Here is a 13,975-nt window from a genome sequence, read left to right as displayed (position 1 = left end):
TTTGTTGTCTGAATGCAGGTTTTCGAAGTACGCTACGACCTTTGGTTTTGGATTCCAAATGTGTCCAACAATTGCTGCATCTGATTAGGCAGTCATAAATCTTCTGGATCAGGATGACTAAGTTGCTAATTTTGGCCTTCATTTGCTTTTGGCATAGTCTTTTGCTCAGGTATGAGCAAGGAGAACCTCTGTCCGGCAAAGATCTTTAACACATACAAAAGCTCTTTAAATTTTTTTCCAGTGAACCATAGTTAATGCACTACCTCAGCCTCAGTCATCCAGTAGCTGGGCCTCCACTTCCGCAGCTATGCCAGTTCTTAACATCTACACCTATACTCTGCAAGGCACTTGACAGCTGTGACAGAGGTTAACAGAAGTTAAACAATTTCTTGGCCCCATCTTCCAAGTAGTATACCCACATAAGAAATGGCTATGCCTTTCAGAAACAGGAAGACAGCCACTACTTTAGATTCAGTTTTTAGCAGGTTGCAGTGTACTCTTTCCACATTTTGCGATAGTATAGTACAGAAAATTTAAGCAGCAGAAATTATAGGAACAACATACCGTCTGATAGTGTCTTCCACCTATGCACCCTTATGGTAAACATCCTACACAAAGACCCACGTACTGCCTTGAGTTAAATAATTAGATGCATTACAGAATGCTTGTGGTCATTCACTCACCAAATAAAATACGAGAGTTATCCAGAGAGTAAGGTCCAATTTCTTCTAGAACAAACCATCACAGATTTTTCCAAAAACTAATTCCTTACATGTTTATTTTTTCCACTAAGTTTCCATATTTGTTTAAATATTTGTCATAACTATGTCCACCTTTTAACAGATGGTTGCAGGACCTTGGCTGTTCAGTACAGCAGTCCAAGTTTCGAAACTGTTACTTTATTGGGCTACCAATTTCGATGACATAATATGGCATCTTCAGACCCCCTGACTGACATTCAGAAAGATTCCCACCTCTGATCCTGTCAAAATATGGGCCAACATCAATAACTGGTATACCTATATTTTTGAGAGAACGATCACCTCAGAAAGTGATCGCCGTCTCAAAAATCTATAAATACCAGTCATTGAATTCTGGCCCCTATTTTGACTGGACTGGAGCAATCAGGGGGCCTGAAGATGGTGTAGTAATGACAAAACTGGCAACCCAATAAAACAACAATTTGGAAATTTAGACGGCTAAAAAGTGTGATTTGACATTCTATTCATCGTAACATTCTACAAACTTTTGTACACGTAAGTCATAGATGCCTGCCATCTGCAAAGCTAACATTCCTAAACACTTCTTTCATATCATCTGTTGGAAGCACTTTCTGCCAGAACAAGTGAATTGCCAGACTTCACAAATCTGTTCGTCCATGGTTTTGACAAAATCTATTGTCACTGCTAGTCAGCCTGGTCACAGTTTTTCATGAACTTTTCTTCTCCATCCTTGAAAGCTCTCACCCACTTACACACTTTGCTGTCATTCATCACATTGTAGTCATACATTTCACTTATCTGCCAATGGATTTTCAGTGGCCCAGTGTCACTTCGTCAAAAATGGGATCACAGACTGCATTTAAGTAACTGAGAATGTTCTACACATTTTGAGCTTACACTGGACACAATGACAACCACGCAAATGGTATCCTCTTACGAGTAAGGCATGCCAGGAGCCTGAGTGGATGTGAATTTCATTGTTCACAGGACACTATTAGTTACAGCTATTTGGACTGTGCTTTCCAAATAATCCTTTTAAAAAGGCCACGAACTGGCAACACATTAAGAAACTTCAAACATTAACCATCCACATTTTGAGAAACTATAAAGATGGATGTGATAGAAGTTTCTATCAGTTTTTGCGAAACTCTTAGGTTTTAGACAGATGGAAGCATATAACAATGTGTGTTATGTTTCATAATGACTGAAGAGGCAGAATCAGATGATCACTTACAATAAAGAGTGTGTTTCAGATAAGATAACAAATAAATCTCCCAGGAAAGTGATCAAGGAATTTGACGTGGCTGTGTACCCATGCACAAAAAGGCTTATTGGCACTGTTTCTCTTATAATATAAAATCCACTTCCTAAAACTGTGTTGTAAAGTAGTACCTAAAGCGTAAATACCATGAACTGGAGTAGTTTAATGCCTCCTGAAACTTATTAGGAAAGAACACATTTCATCCAAGACTTTTTTTGCTGCTGAATGATCTCTTCCATCTGAATGCATTTCCTCAGTCATTATTTTGTTGTATTTGTTGAAAAATTTCAAAACAGTTTGTTGCAACAATTATAACAGGTCGTCGTCGTCATCATCATCGACCGATTATGCCTTTCAGCATTCAGTCTGTAGCATAGTCCCCTATTCAGTGCTAACATTGGTGCCTCTTCTGATGGTAAGCCTATTACTTCAAAACCATTCTTAACCGAAACCAGGTACCTTCTCCTTGGTCTACCTCGAGTCGTCCTACCCTCTACTGCTGAACCCACGAGTCTCTTGTGTAAACATGCTTCTCCAATGCGTGTAAAATTATCCCACCATCTAAGCCTGTTCGCCCTGACTGCTACATCTGTAGAGTTCATTCCCAGTTTTTCTTTGATTTCCTCATTGTGGACACCCTCCTGCCATTGTTCCCATCTACTAGTACGGCAATCATCCTAGCTACTTTCATATCCGTAACCTCAACCTTATCAATAAGTAGTAACAGTAATTTTTAAAACAATTTTCAGATTTTATTACATCTATCTCACCTTGCAGTCTGAGTAGGTGTGTTTGCTGCAGAGCCCTTCTTGCCTTCCAGTGAGGCTAAATGCTGTTCCAGAGCATCCAAAAGACTACTGGGAGCCTGGAAACAGATTTTATAGTTCAATTATGTATCTGCAAGTATTATAATCCATAAATACCATACTGCAGTGTAAATTTTATGACAGCAATCTTTAACATTTACATGCATGCTCATGAAAAAATTAAAAATTGCAACAACAAGCTGTTAACCTTCCACCCACAGTAAAGAAACAAACTACTACTTTACCTTTGTTAAGTCTGGTATGTCTCCTTTGTCTATACCAACATTCTGAAACAAAAGTTTTTCAAGTAAACAAATTTTGTAAATTAATTTTACATCATCATAATATTCATTAGTGGTAGTAGCAGTAGTAATAGTAGTAGCAGTAGTAGCAGTAGTAGTCGTAGTAGTAGTAGTTACCTCTGCAACTTTAAGAAATTCTGCTACTCTGTCCATTCTAATGAGAAATTTCTTGTACAAATCCAGAGCATCTCTGCACTGCTTCTTATTCATATCAAAATATTTTTCTGGAACAAGGAAAGCACTTAAGAGTTATACATCTGTGCTTCTGTGATGCTCTTTTATTAAATTTATATTGTAAGTTACATACCTAGCAGGTTTATTATGCCATCATTGTAACAAGCAAATAACCTAATCAGATCTCTGAAGAGTAGCATAAATGCCATATTAATGACACCATTAGTTAAGTCATTTGCTGTACAATCAAATTCCAACAATGCATCAAGTTGGCTCTGTAGCACTGGCAAGGTTTTGAGTAGTTTCTCTGCACTCATTGTTCTTAATGTTCCATCATCTTTCCTGGGGTGAAAGTAAAAGAAAAAACAATGAACACAGAAGTCACACACAGCTAAGTAAGAAGTTATTTTAAGTTGGTGCAAATAGTTTATCAATGGACAACTATTTTTATTACTTCTGGACCATTTTATTTCATTACTTTGCATATCTGTTTTTCGAACATGTCAGATTAGCAGATTTCATACAAAAATTACAGAATCAAGCAAATTAAATTTTGTACACAAAAATTCTATATTACCATTTTCATTAATGCTTGGAATCTATGACAACATGAAGGAGTCTATGTATCACGGATTCTTAGCAAATTACTAATATTTTTACCTTCAGGGATTTTGATACATTTTATTTGTAATTATTTACTTTTCCAGAGTAGCTATCTTAAGAGGATAAGCTTATTGTCACTTAGCATTCTGTTAATTGACATTTACTTCATAATTCTGAATTTGCCATCAGAAGTATCACAGTAATACAAACTCATTTTTTGGAAGTATTTTTCCTTCTTCACAAAAGTAATTTATTTTGTACCTATTCTTTACTTTTAAATGACAAATTCTGTCTTGCAGGCATACTTAATATTGTAAATAATAAGTACTGAAAATATTCTGAAGCATCCTTTGCCACTTAAACCAAACACACAGAACAAGTATCAGTGATTAATAATTCACTGGTGGCACGGAAATTTTACATCCTCTGCCAGAAGACTTATGACAATCAACCTGAATCTGCTGCAAATAATTCTCCCAACTCTGTAACAGATTTTAGAGGGATATGCAGCTGTCACCAGCATCTGTGGCCAGAAAGAGATGGGAATCTTTTTATAGACAGTTACAAATGTAACAATTATTTCATGAAATTATGTAGAAACTATCTTTCCCATCATTATGAAAAGTCTCCAGAGTTCAAACATGGCCGCAGAAACCTTCCACATTAACCACATGTGTCATGGGGAAGTAGTCCATTTCACTAAAAGTTCTGGATTAATTTTTCACTCTGTAGCAAAGTGCGTGCTATTTTCAACCATCCCATATATTGAGAGAAGACAAGTTTTGCCTGGATAGCACAGGCCATAAGAGCACTGCCCCTCAAACAACATTTTAGGTTTCAGTCACTACAGAACATAGTTTTGACCCGGCAGGAAGTGTCAGCAGTCTAAGTGTGGGATAGTATTAGGATTAAACATTTTGCCTGGATAATTGCACCATGAAAGTGCAGAGAACCTTAGACAAAATGGCTGCATGAAAAATGTGAAGAAATCTAAAAACAAATAATTTTCTGAAGGATTGACTCAGCAGACAGGAGAAAAAAAAACACTTTTGGTGAAATTAAAAATCAAGTGTGATAACACTAAGAGTTCAATGGAAACTCCACTTAAATGCAGAGGAGAATCCAGATAGGTGGAAACAGTACAGTTAAGGCCTCTGCAAGGGGGAAGATTTGTCTGATATGATACAAGAAGAAACAGGAGTCAATTTAGAAGACATTGGTGATCCAGTATTCGAATCAGAATTTAAAAGAGCTTTGGAGGACTTAGCATCAAATAAGGCAGGAGGGACAGAAATTCCATCAGGATTTCTAAAATCATTGCGGAAAGTGGCAACAAAATAACTATTCACATTGGTGTGTAGAGTGCATGAGTCTGGCAACATACCATCGACAATTCAGAAGACTACTAGAGCTGACAAGTGTGAGAATTATCACACAATCAGGTTAACAGCTCATGCATCCAAGTTGCCGACAATAATAAATATGGAAGAATGGAAAAGAAAGTCTAGGATGTGTTAGTTGACTATCAGTTTGGCTTTAGGAAAAGTAAATGCACCTGAGAGCTAATTCTGACATTGCAGTTCATAATGGAAGCAAGACTAAAGAAAAATCAAGACGTGTTCATAGGATTTGTCGACCTGGAAAAGCATTCGGCAATATAAAATGGTGCAAGATTTTTGGAATTATGAAAAAGTAGGGGTAAGCTGTAGGGAGAGACTGATAATATACAATATGTACAAAGCCATGGGGGTTAACAATAGTGGATGACCAAGAATGAAGTGCTCAAACTGAAGAGGGTTTAAGACAGGAATGTAGTCTTCCGTCCCTACCATTTCATCTGTATGTCAGAATAAGCAATGATGGAAATAAAAGAAATGTTCAGGAGTGGGATTAAAATGCAAGATGAAAAGATATAACTTACACGATTTGCTGATGAAATTGCTATGCTGAGTGGAAGTGAAGAAGAATTACAGGCTCTGCTGAATGGAATTAACAGCCTACCAAGTGCAGAATACGGAGAGAGTAAATCGAATAAAGCCTGAAATAATGAGAAGTAGCAGAAACACCAATGTGAATAGTTATTTTGTTGCCACTTCCCCAATGATTTTAGAAATCCTGATGGAATTTCTGTCCCTCCTGCCTTATTTGATGCTAAGTCCTCCAAATCTTAAATTCTGGTACGAATACTGGATCACCAATGTCTTCTAAATTGACTCCTGACACACTGAGACACTTAACATCAGAATTTATGGTCACAAAGTAAATGCAGTTAAGGCATTCTGCTGCTAGGCAGCAAAATCACAAATGACTGACTGAGCAAGGGGGACATCAAAAGCAGAACAGCACTATCCAAAAGGGCATTCCTGGCTGAGAGAAGTCTACTAGTATCCAACATAGGCCTTAATTTGGGGAAGAAATTTCTGATAATGTATATTTGGTGCACAGCATTTATGGTAGTGAAACATGGAGTGTTGGAAAACTGGAACAGAAGAGTGTTTGAGATGTGGTGCCACAGACAAATGTTGAAAATTAGGTGGACTGATAAGGTAAGGAATGAGGCGGTTCTGTTCAGAATCTAAGAGGAAAGAAATACGTGGGAAACACTGACAAAGAGGGGGGACAGGATGATAGGACATCTGCTAAGGCATCAGGAAATGACTTCCATGGTACTAGAGGAAGCTGTAGAGGTCAAACACTGTAGAAGAAGATACAGATTGCAATCTACATCCTTAATTATTTGCTGGATGTATTCCAAGTGCCTCTCCGAGATGAAGAGGTTGGCACAGGAGACGAATTCGTGGTGGGTCGCATCAAACTAATCAGAAGATTTTTCAAAAAAAAAAAAAAATTATTTTGCACATGGAAAGGTGCCTACCATGGCTTCAGAATTACTTAGTGGATCAGAATAAAGGTGAACGAAACATACGGAATAATTTATAACTATGTCAGGCATCCAAGAAATCAAGAGTATAATAATGAATCCATATCCTGAACAGCAAGATACCACATTATAAACAATATCAAACAATACTGGGCTTTGTTGCTACATTGTAACATTTGCCACAGCTTGAAAGTTAAGTGACTATCTCTATACAAAGAGCACAATTTAGTCACTGTCTCAGTCTTCTTTGCCAACACCTACCACTACTATTGTCATTCCTTGCTGCCTCAATGATATTACTGACATAGCTTGCCTGTTGCCTATCACATCATGGACACAATGAGTATTTCAAACAAAGTTTTTGGGGTGATTGAGCTCCTCCAGTTCACACAGAAGAATAATTATATCTATGTATTCACATGGGTTGCTGTATGCATTAGATGTGTTCCAGGTAAGGGTTCTCATGTTTCTGCTTTCATGTTACCATTCTCCATGAAAATCTTATTGTCAATGCCACTGTCAATTTAATGAAAAAGATTCTTTGATAACTGTGGAATAAAACTGAAAAGCAATTACAACATACACTAAACTTGTTCTTGCCTGCCGTTAACCTATTAAATTATACAAAAGGTTTGTGTGCATTGTAAGTGTTGTTCAGAAGTTGTTAATTTGAAGAAGCAAATCAGAGGTAGAATACTGGTTTCAGTAACTATATCGACACCCAGAATTCATGAAACTGAAGTTTCCAGAATACCAATTCATATTCATTAGGACAAAGCACTTCGACATGTGTGTTCACGAATAACAAAGCTCGTGCATCTTCAATACTAAGATTGCAAGTTATCCACTTTATTCCTCCAGCTTTGAGTAGCTCAGATTTTCACCCCTTTCCAAAAATCCCCCACACTTTTCGACCATTTAGTCTACTATTACTTATTTGGAACCTACAGTGTGCTGCTCGAGTTGCGATAAAGCAACGAGACATTGCAGAGGGAGACTTCCCATTTCCCCCCATTTTCAAGCGAAGTCTAACAAATTGTTTAGCACAGTTTGTCATGTTTTTGACACAAACTAAACCAACAACTGTGTACCCCTTTCCACTCTTCACCAACTTGCATGTTTTAGGAACTACTCAATGAAATAATTTTTTATAACTTACCCACGTTTTACTTTACAAAAATCAAATGCAACAGTTCTGTATGAAAGCGCTTTTTCATTCAGGTACTTGGCGTATCTCCTAATAAATGGAGACATGTCATAACCTGAAAACAAAAAAAGGGGGAAAATTGTTAAATACAGGAAATCAATTGACAGCCGCACACAAATTTACAGTATTATGAATAAATTAATCTTTGCCATTTATATTTCAGCTTAGAGCCTATAGTGGAACTAGAAGTAAAGACTTGTTTTTTGGGATCAACCCCAAAAGAAAAAAGGAAAAAGAAGAAAAAAAGAAAAAAGAGGATTGGAGCCATTTTCATGTGTCGAGATCTCATCTCATTACAACTGAACAGCAATATGGACATTAATGGAGTCAAGTTCACTTTACATCTAGGAAGAGCTCAGTTGGTTAAAGGTAACTGACAGCTTGCTGCACTGTTGCCAGCTTGCAAATGTCAAGTGGTGCAAGTGGGAACAATAGTTTTCTGTAAAGTTGTGGTAACACCATGAATTGCACTAAAGATGGGTACAAAATCAAATTACGTGGCTGGATCCGTGAAGCAGTTGTGCCAGGCCCATGGCAACTATCTCTGATCTTGTTTCACCAACTACTGTCGTTTCATATGATTTAACACTTAAAGCAATCTAAGCCCTTAAGGGTATGTTTTTCAGGGGCACAAAAACTAATCTAACACCTTAAGCTAGTTAACACTCTGAATGAGTATTTTCAAGTACATTCCTAATACTAGGATTATCTACAATTCATTGAATTAAGTGGTCCATCCAATTAATATAATTGGATTAACTGAAATCCAGTTTTGTTAATGTGGAGGGAAGACTTAACTGAATATCTTGTTCTAACAGAAATAGTTCTAATATGAGCAGTAGAAAATATGAAGCAAAAAGGACTATTTCTGAACATAGTAAGGAAAAATTAGATACCTACACTGAAGTCACAAACATAAATGTTTGAATAACCTGTGTGGTAATTGCAATTATGTTCAGACACTAGTGAAAGCACTCAATACAAAACCCAGAAACTACACTGAAGTCTTGCTATGATATGCTTTACAATGAAGTTTAGCATATATAAAATGGCACTAGCTTAGCCAGTGCCTAAGGCTGGTTGGTTGGTTTAAAAGAGGGGGGAGAAGGGACCAAACTACAAGGTCATTGGTCCCTTGTTCCTAATAAAACAATGCCACAAGTGTGAGAATAAAACAGACAAGACATAACAAAGAGGGGAAAGAGGGGAAAGAGGGGAAAGAGAGGGAAAGAGGGGAAAGAGGGGAAAGAGGGGAAAGAGGGGAAAGAGGGGAAAGAGGGGAAAGAGGGGAAAGAGGGAAAGAGGGGAAAGAGGGGAAAGAGGGGAAAGAGGGGAAAGAGGGAAAGAGGGGAAAGAGGGGAAAGAGGGGAAAGAGGGGAAAGAGGGGAAAGAGGGGAAAGAGGGGAAAGAGGGGAAAGAGGGGAAAGAGGGAAAGAGGGGAAAGAGGGAAAGAGGGGAAAGAGGGGAAAGAGGGAAAGAGGGAAGAGGGGAAAGAGGGGAAAGAGGGGAAAGAGGGGAAAGAGGGGAAAGAGGGGAAAGAGGGGAAAGAGGGGAAAGAGGGGAAAGAGGGGAAAGAGGGGAAAGAGGGAAAGAGGGGAAAGAGGGGAAAGAGGGGAAAGAGGGGAAAGAGGGGAAAGAGGGGAAAGAGGGGAAAGAGGGGAAAGAGGGGAAAGAGGGGAAAGAGGGGAAAAGAGGGGGAAAGAGGGGAAAGAGGGAAAGAGGGAAAGAGGGGAAAGAGGAGAGGGAAAGAGGGGAAAGAGGGGAAAGAGGGGAAAGAGGGGAAAGAGGGGAAGAGGGGAAAGAGGGGAAAGAGGGAAAGAGGGGAAAGAGGGAAAGAGGGGAAAGAGGGGAAAGAGGGGAAAGAGGGGAAAGAGGGGAAAGAGGGGAAAGAGGGGAAAGAGGGAAAGAGGGGAAAGAGGGGAAAGAGGGGAAAGAGGGGAAAGAGGGGAAAGAGGGGAAAGAGGGGAAAGAGGGGAAAGAGAGGGGAAAGAGGGGAAAGAGGGGAAAGAGGGGAAAGAGGGGAAAGAGGGGAAAGAGGGGAAAGAGGGGAAAGAGGGGAAAGAGGGGAAAGAGGGAAAGAGGGGAAAGAGGGGAAAGAGGGGAAAGAGGGGAAAGAGGGGAAAGAGGAGGGAAAGAGGGGAAAGAGGGAAAGAGGGGAAAGAGGGGAAAGAGGAGGGGAAAGAGGGGAAAGAGGGGAAAGAGGGGAAAGAGGGGAAAGAGGGGAAAGAGGGGAAAGAGGGGAAAGAGGGGAAAGAGGGGAAAGAGGGGAAAGAGGGGAAAGAGGGAAAGAGGGAGAAAGAGGGGAAAGAGGGGAAGAGGGGGAAAGAGGGGAAAGAGGGGAAAGAGGGGAAAGAGGGGAAAGTGGGGAAAGAGGGGAAAGAGGGGAAAGAGGGGAAAGAGGGGAAAGAGGGGAAAGAGGGGAAAGAGGGAAAGAGGGGAAAGAGGGGAAAGAGGGAAGAGGGGGAAAGAGGGGAAAGAGGGGAAAGAGGGGAAAGAGGGGAAAGAGGGGAAAGAGGGGAAAGAGGGGAAAGAGGGGAAAGAGGGAGAAGAGGGAAAGAGGGGAAAGAGGGGAAAGAGGGGAAAGAAGGGGAAAGAAAGGGGGGACGGAAAGAAAGAAAGAAAGAAAGAAAGAAAGAAAGAGGGGGGACGGAAGAAAGAAAGAAAGAAATAAGAAAGAAAGAAAAGAAAAGAAAGAAAAGAAAGAAAGAAAAGGGGGGACGGGAAAGAAGAAAGAAAGAAAAGAAAGACAAGAAAGAAAGAAAGGGGGACGGAAAGAAAGAAAGAAAGAAAGAAAGAAAGAAAGAAAGAAGACAAGAAAGAAAGCAAGGGGGGGACGGAAAGAAAGAAAGAAGAAAGAAAAGAAGAAAGAAAGAAGAAAGAAAGAAGAAAGAAAGAAAGAAAAGAAAAAGGGGCGGGCTGGGACGGAAAGAAAGAAAGAAAGAAGAAAGCAAGAAAGAAAGAATAAGAAAGAAAGAAAGGGGGGGGAGACGGAAAGAAAGAAAGAAAGAAAGAAAAGAAAGAAAGAAAGGGGGGACGGAAAAAGAAAGACAGAGGGGGGGGGAAAGAAAGACAGAGGGGGGGGGAAAGAAAGACAGAGGGGGGGGAAAGAAAGACAGAGGGGGGGGGAAAGAAAAGAGAGGGGGGGGAAAGAAAGAAGAGGGGGGGGAAAGAAAGACAGAGGGGGGGAAAGAAAGACAGAGGGGGGGGAGGAAAGAAAGACAGAGGGGGGGGAAAGAAAGACAGAGGGGGGGGAAAGAAAGACAGAGGGGGGGGAAAGAAAGACAGAGGGGGGGGGGGAAAAGAAAGACAGAGAGGGGGGGGAAAAGAAAGAACGAGAGGGGGGGGGAAAGAAAGACAGAGATGGGGGGGAAAGAAAGACAGAGGGGGGGAAAGAAAGACAGAGGGGGGGGAATGAAAGACAGAGGGGGGGGGAAAGAAAGACAGAGGGGGGGGAAAGAAAGACAGAGGGGGGGAAAGAAAGACAGAGGGGGGGAAAGAAAGACAGAGGGGGGGGAAAGAAAGACAGAGGGGGGGGGAAAGAAAGACAGAGGGGGGGGGAAAGAAAGACAGAGGGGGGGGAAAGAAAGACAGAGGGGGGGGGAAAGAAAGACAGAGGGGGGGAAAGAAGAGGGGAAAAGGAAAGAAGGGACAGAAAGAAAGAGGGGGAAAAGGAAAGAGGGACGGAAAGAAAGAAAGAAACGAAAGAAAGAGAAAGAAAGAACGAAGAAGAAAGAAAAGAAACGAAAAGAAAGAAGAAACTGAAAGAAAGAAAGAAACGAAAGAAAGAAAGAAAGAAAGAAAGAAAGAAAGAAGAAAGAAAGAAAACGAAAGAAAGAAAGAAAAGAAAACGAAAGAAAGAAAGAAAGAAACGAAAAGAAAGAAAAAGAAAGAAACGAAAAGAAAGAAAGAAAGAAAGAAACGAAAGAAAGAAAGAAACGAAAGAAAGAAAGAAACGAAAGAAAGAAAGAAACGAAGAAAGAAAGAAACGAAAGAAAGAAAGAAACGAAAGAAAGAAGAAAAGAAACGAAAGAAAGAAACGAAAAGAAAGAAAGAAAGAAACGAAAAGAAGAAAGAAAGAAAGAAAAGAAAGAAGAAACGAAAGGGAACGAAAGGAACGAAAGGGAACGAAAGGGAACGAAAGGGAACGAAAGGGAACGAAAGGGAACGAAAGGGAACGAAAGGGAACGAAAAGGGAACGAAAGGGAACGAAAGGCGGAACGAAAGGGAACGAAAGGGAACGAAAGGGAACGAAAGGGAACGAAGGAACGAAGGAACGAAAGGGAACGAAAGGGAACGAAAGGGAACGAAAGGAACGAAAGGAACGAAAGGGAACGAAGGGAACGAAAGGGAACGAAAGGGAACGAAAGGGAACGAAAGGAACGAAGGGAACGAAAGGGAACGAAAGGAACGAAAGGGAACGAAAGGGAACGAAAGGGAACGAAGGAACGAAAGGGAACGAAAGGGAACGAAGGGAACGAAAGAGAACGAAAGGGAACGAAAGGGAACGAAAGGGAACGAAAGGGAACGAAAGGGAACGAAAGGGAACGAAAGAGGGACAACACAGAGAGATAGAAGAAACAGAAGAGTATAAAAAGCGAGCAGATATCAGCAGCTGGCTGACCACAAAAATAAAAAGGAAAAGCCAGTCACGCTATAACATATGAAAACCTCCACCCAAAAAGCACTAGAATGCAGGGACACAGAGGGACGTAAGAGATGCACTAAAAGATCAAATGATAAAACCCACACTCACAGATGAACTTAAAACCAAATCATCTGATGAGGCATTGCCTGCTAAAATCAATAACAAGTCTGGCAATGAAGATGAAGTCCGGGGCAGACAAAGAAGGACAGAGCAGAAGAATATGGACCACTGTCAACAGGGCACTGCATCAACACTGAGGTGGGTCTTCACGGCGCAGGACGGTAACCGTCAGTTGCTCAGGCATGGGCAATGCGGAGCCGGCAGAGAACCACGGAGTCCCTCCAGAGGCCCTCATCGAGGACTTCCCTTAATGGTTCACAAGTTTGTTGTGTGTACTGAGATTTTTGCCATTCTCTCTGCCAAAGCTGAAAAACCTTGTGTTGTAATAATGACGCAGGTCAGTTGCATGGGATGCCTATCTCCGGAAGTGGCTTCCGTGTAGCCTGTTGGCCAGCCTGTCAGCAATTTCATTTCCTGGGATTCCAATGTGACCAGGGGTCCAGACGACCACCACTGAATGACTGGACGGTTCCAGGACAGAGGGACTCCTGGATGGACACTACCAAAGGATGACGAGGGTAGCACTGGTCGATAGTTTTCAGTCTGCTGAAAGAGTCAGTACGTAAAAGAAAAGACTCCCAAGGGCACGAATAGAGATACGGAAGTGCAAGAGAAATGGCCACCAGCTCTGCAGTGAATACACCGCAGCCATCAGGTAAGGATTGCTGTTCAACATGGCCCACCATGAACGTAGGCAAGCAAACGCGACCATGAGCCATCGCTGTAAACCACTTCAGAGCCCCAGAATACGTCAAGACTAATGAGGAAGTGGCAGTGGAGAGCTGCAGGGTTAATGGAGTGGGGTTGTTTGGGGAAGGAGACCAGACAGCTAGGTCATCGGTCTCATCGGATTAGGGAAGGAAGTCGGCCGTGCCCTTTCAGAGGAACCATCCCGACATTTGCCTGGAGTGATTTAGGGAAATCACGGAAAACTAAATCAGGATGGCTGGACGCAGGATTGAACCGTCGTCCTCCCGAAAGCGAAGGTCCAGTGTCTAAGGGTTAATGGAGTCCATGGGGCCACGTGAAGTGTCCAGACGAAGCTGGGCCAAGCGTACACCATGGAGGCATATGTGAATGGACCGCAAGTAGAGGTGGTAAAGGAAAGGACTCCAGTCCTGAGATAAGGGACTGCACGTGAACTGCAATCTTTAGCCTCGACCATGGGCCAACGACTGCAGAAGTGGACTGCCGCGGACTGGAAAATGAGAATAATTCGGCATGCTCAGGGAGAACTATGAATGTGTGCTGCAT

The 13,975-nt window shown here is 41.3% G+C and overlaps 1 protein-coding gene across 7 annotated transcripts in view; it reads right to left on the bottom strand.

The window, feature by feature from the left end:
* The window catches only part of LOC124554712 (phosphatidylinositol-binding clathrin assembly protein LAP), a 156,301-nt gene that overhangs the window by 49,179 nt on the left and 93,147 nt on the right, over positions 1-13,975 (bottom strand). For all 7 annotated transcript variants that reach the window (XM_047128351.1, XM_047128352.1, XM_047128355.1 and 4 more), the window contains 5 exons: positions 7,909-8,011; positions 3,399-3,607; positions 3,209-3,315; positions 3,035-3,076; positions 2,754-2,848 (listed from right to left, as the gene is read on the bottom strand). In XM_047128351.1, the coding sequence (XP_046984307.1) occupies positions 2,754-2,848; positions 3,035-3,076; positions 3,209-3,315; positions 3,399-3,607; positions 7,909-8,011 (556 nt within the window). The remainder of the gene's footprint in view (positions 1-2,753; positions 2,849-3,034; positions 3,077-3,208; positions 3,316-3,398; positions 3,608-7,908; positions 8,012-13,975) is intronic.

This window comes from Schistocerca americana, chromosome X (assembly GCF_021461395.2).
Source record: "Schistocerca americana isolate TAMUIC-IGC-003095 chromosome X, iqSchAmer2.1, whole genome shotgun sequence".
NCBI lineage: Eukaryota > Metazoa > Arthropoda > Insecta > Orthoptera > Acrididae > Schistocerca > Schistocerca americana.
Note: the sequence above shows the minus strand (reverse complement) of the source record. Positions and strands in the feature narration are given on the sequence as shown.